Raw genomic sequence first — 4,465 nt, forward strand, 5'->3', positions numbered from 1 at the left:
AAAAGAGGACCATGTAAGAACGTCACCATATATTTTGGTACTTGAATACTTTACAGTTCATAACCATGAATATCATTAAATATGAATGGAAAGGCAACATAACACAGGTGTGTGTGTGTGTGTGCGATACATGCAGCTATATATGCACAGGTCCTTTATGTTTGCAAGCACAAAATGCTCCTGAACATTAGTTGTTTCTCTTACTTTCATTCTTCCCCATTCACTTTCAATGGCCGGCCATTTTTGACAAGTGTATCTTTGTGCAGTTTTGTACAGTTTTGCCTACTTTTGGATAAATGAGGCCTACGATTAATCAGATGCAAGTAGAAACACAAAACCAGTCCTAAATTAAAGAAAACAAGTTGACAAAAAGAATAAATCCAATCTTTAGTTATAATATAGCATATTTACAGATTTATAAGCAATTGTTTGGAGTCCGGTCATTTTTGACCAGGAACACCACAAGTGTGACTTTTTGCAATTTTGTAAAAAATAAAAGCATTTAAAAGCAAACTTCCTGATTAAACATTCAAGCACATTAGTGTGAGAAACCATGCAAATTTTTATAATTTTTTATCTCATATTGCGAAAATTATTCATATATATATATATTTTTTTTTTTTTCACTCAAAAAACGAGGTACCTTCTGTCAGAAAAATGAGGCCTACAATTAATTGGATGCAAAAAAAACAGTCCTAAATGAAAGAAAACAAGTTGTCAAAAAGAATAAATCCAATCTTTAGTTATAATATAGCTTATTTACAGATTTCTAAGCAATTGTTTGGAGGAACACCACAAGTGTGACGGGAATCCAAACACAACCAGAGGGTTAAGTGCGCTGCGAAAAGTTCTTTTGAGTTTGTTGCCAACATGGCCACCAAGTAGACTAATGTGAAATGACAGGTAAAGTGAATAACACTGATTATCGCTTAATCACAACATCTGTTAGTAGGTATGAGATATTGGTCAGCAAGTGAATATTTTGTCCTCAAAGTTGATGTGTTAGAAGCAGGAAAAATGGGCAAGTGTAAGGATTTGAGCAAGTTTGACAAGGGCCAAATTGTGATGGCTACACACCTGGGTCAGAGCATCTCCAAAACTGCAGTTCTTGTGGAGTGTTCCCACGTGGGGAGTATAGGCTGGAGCAACTGTAGCTCAAATTCCTCAAGCAGTTAATGCCGGTTCTGAAAGAAAGGTGTCAGAATACACAGTGCATCACAGTTTGTTGCATGTGGGACTGCATAGGGTCCACCACTGAAAGTGTCAACAATGGGTATGTGAGCATCAGAACTGGACCACGGAGCAATGGAAGAATGTGGCCTGGTCTGATGAATCATGTTTTCTTTTACAACACGTGGATGGCCGTATGCTAGGGTGTGACTTACTTGGGGAACACATGGCATCAGGATGCACTATGGGAAGAAGGCAAGACTGCAGAAGCAGTGTGATGCTTTGGGCAATGTTCTGCTGGGAAACCTTGGATCCTGTAGCGCCTACCTAAGCATTGTTGCAGACCATGTTCACCCTTCAATAGAAACAATATTTCCTGGTGGTTGTGGCCTCTTTCAGCAGGATAACGCATCCTGCCACAAAGCAGACATGGTTTAGGAATGGTTTGAGGAGCTTAACGAGTTTGAGGTGTTGACTTGACTTCCCCAGATCTCAATCCAATCGAGGATCTGTGGGATGTGCTGAACAAACAAGTCCAATCCATGGAGGCCCCACCTTGCAACTTACAGTTAGATACCACAGCACACCTCCAGAAGTACAGTGCAGTCCATGCCTTGATGGGTCAGGGCTGTTTTGGCAGCAAAAGGGGCACCAACATAATATTAGGAAGGTGGTCATAATATTATACCTGATTGGTATACGTATACAGTTGAAGTCAAAAGTTTACATACACCTTGCAGAATCTGCAAAATGCAAATTATTTTACCAAAATAACAAAATACGTGTTTTTTTTATTATTTAGGACTGACATGAATAAGATATCAAAAGTGGTCTAAGGAAGGAACAGTGGTGAACCTGCAACAGGGTCATGAGTGGCCAAGGCACTATATTTCCATATAGTCCACAAGAGAAAATAATAGTTACGTTTATTAAAATGATCCGGTTCAAAAGTTTACATACACTTGATTCTTAATACTGTGTTGTTACCAGAATGATCCACAGCTGTTTTTTTTTTTTTTTTTTTTTTTGTTTGTTTCTTTAATTTTGTTTTTGTTTAGTGATACTTGTTCATGAGTCACTTGTTTGTCCTGAACAGTTAAGCTGCCCGTTGTTCTTCAGAAAATTCCTTTAGGTCCCACAAATTTCTTTTTCAGCATTTTTGTGTATTTGAACCCTTTCCAACAAAGACAACTGAGCGACTCATATGAAACTATTATAGAAGGTTCAAACGCTCACTGATGCTCCAGAAAGAAAAACAATGCATTAAGAGCCAGGGTGTAAACTTTTGAACAGAATGAAGATGTCTGCATTTTTCTACTTTTGCCTAAATATCTTATTTTTTTTCATTTAGTTCTGCCCTTCAGAAGTCCTACAGAAGATACTTGCATGTTTCTCAGAAGATAAGTTACATTTACCCTGATCTTCAAATTAAAAAAAGTTTTTCACCCCCCTGCTCTTAATGCATCTTTTTTCCTTCTGAAGCATCAGTGAGCATTTGAACCTTCTGTAAAAGTTGCAAATGAGTCCCTCAGTTGTTATCAGTGTGAAAAGATGAATTTTGTAATCATACAGTCATTGCTGGAAAGGATCCAAATACACAAAAATGCAGAAAAATCAAAGAATTTGTGGGACCTGAAGAATTTTTCTAAAGAACAGCATACAGTTTAACTGCTCAGGACAAACAACAGACTCATGAACAACTATCACTAAAAAAAAGTAGTGGATCATTCAGATAACAACAAAGTTCACTTTTTTTGAGTGATTTCTCTGAGTGAATTATCTTGTGGACTAAATGTAAATGTATTTTATGCTAAAAATCTTATTCAGGTCAGTACCAAATAAAAAAGTATTAACATTTTGCAGATTCTGCAAGGTGTATGTAAACTTTTGACTTCAACTGTATGTGTGTGTGTGTGTGTGAGAGAGAGAATGAAGACAATTTGAATGACTGATGAAGTGATACTTTTATTGAAAGAGGTTATGCAGAAGAATATCAAATTACTCAGAACCCTCCTTTGTAATTGTTAACATTTTTATAAGTAATTTCATAAACTAATTTCACATTTTTTTTCAGTAACTGTCATTCTGCTACATGTATCTAGTTATTCCCCAACACTGTCAAAAACTCACATTTCACGCACATTACTAATTATGTCGTTGATCCATTGAATATATGGTGAAATCTTAATATACACATTAGGTTTCTCAGGATCATTGCAGCGTGACTTATATCCAAAAGCTGTGACACCAACTGCAGTGTTTTCACAAACCAAAGGACCTCCAGAATCCCCCTGTTAAGAGAAACAGTCAGTAAAGTGCCATATACTGTATCAGTTTAAACTCAATTCATAAATTAACATAAGAATCAAAGTGTCTGATTCATCTTTTGTACGTACAATGCAAGATCCACCATGGCCATGTGTGCACATCATCTGTTTTGGTGAGAACATATTTCCCCATTTTTGGTGACATTCTGTGTTATTCGTTATATACACGTTTGCCTCCATTAGACGATTGGTCATTTGACCATTAATATCCACTCTTCCCCAGCCTGCAACACTACAGTGAGTATTTGCCTCAACATCTTCTCCTTTCTCTGGTAATGATATCCATTTAACATTGTTTAGGTAGACTTTTTCCTGTAGCTGTAATTCAAAAACACAACCGTTATTAATAATCAAATGTAATCATCTTTTATAAGACTGAACTGCAGTTATACTGCTGTTTGACTAAATATATCACCCTCTTACCCTCAAAAGCATTATGTCATTCCAAGGAAAATGACGATTATAGCTTGGATGTTGGATGTAGGACTTCACTCCAATACGGTCTGAGTTCTTACTGAGCCTTAAGTCATGAGCACCAACCACAACTGTCAGAGTCTGAGATCTGTTCAAAGAGAAAGTCATGATGCTCGTTTTTATCATTAAATGCACTGCAGTCACGATGTCAAGCATAATGATTGTAAGTGGCCAAAAAAAAAAAAAAAAAAAAAAAAAAAAAAAAAAAATCACCCGTTCCAGCAATGTGCAGCAGTCAAGATAAACTCATCAGAAATGAAGAATCCACCACAGATGTGTGTCTTATCCAACTGAATAGAAACCATGTAAGGTCTGGAGTGGGGTTTTGCCTCTATGCCGTTCACTATACCCACCTTCACATGAGCTACGAGAAAGAGAAAGTGCTGTCAGTCAGATTATTCAGTGTATACCAGTTAAGAAAGTAATAGATGCTCACCACTGAAGGTCAATTGTGGCAGCAGAGAAGCCAGCAGGAGCAGTGAGACGATGGTCAT

At 37.0% G+C, this 4,465-nt stretch overlaps 1 protein-coding gene across 1 annotated transcript; it reads right to left on the bottom strand.

The window, feature by feature from the left end:
* Positions 1-3,115: 3,115 nt before the first annotated feature.
* Positions 3,116-4,465, bottom strand: LOC127158884 (mast cell protease 1A-like). The gene is made up of 5 exons (XM_051101851.1): positions 4,408-4,465; positions 4,185-4,335; positions 3,921-4,059; positions 3,567-3,815; positions 3,116-3,461 (listed from the first exon to the last, which is right to left on the bottom strand). The coding sequence occupies exons 1-5, from the start codon at positions 4,463-4,465 to the stop codon at positions 3,297-3,299; spliced, it is 762 nt and encodes a 253-aa protein (XP_050957808.1). The 3' UTR covers positions 3,116-3,296.

The sequence above is a fragment of the Labeo rohita genome, unplaced genomic scaffold, assembly GCF_022985175.1.
Source record: "Labeo rohita strain BAU-BD-2019 unplaced genomic scaffold, IGBB_LRoh.1.0 scaffold_176, whole genome shotgun sequence".
Classification (NCBI taxonomy): Eukaryota; Metazoa; Chordata; class Actinopteri; order Cypriniformes; family Cyprinidae; genus Labeo; species Labeo rohita.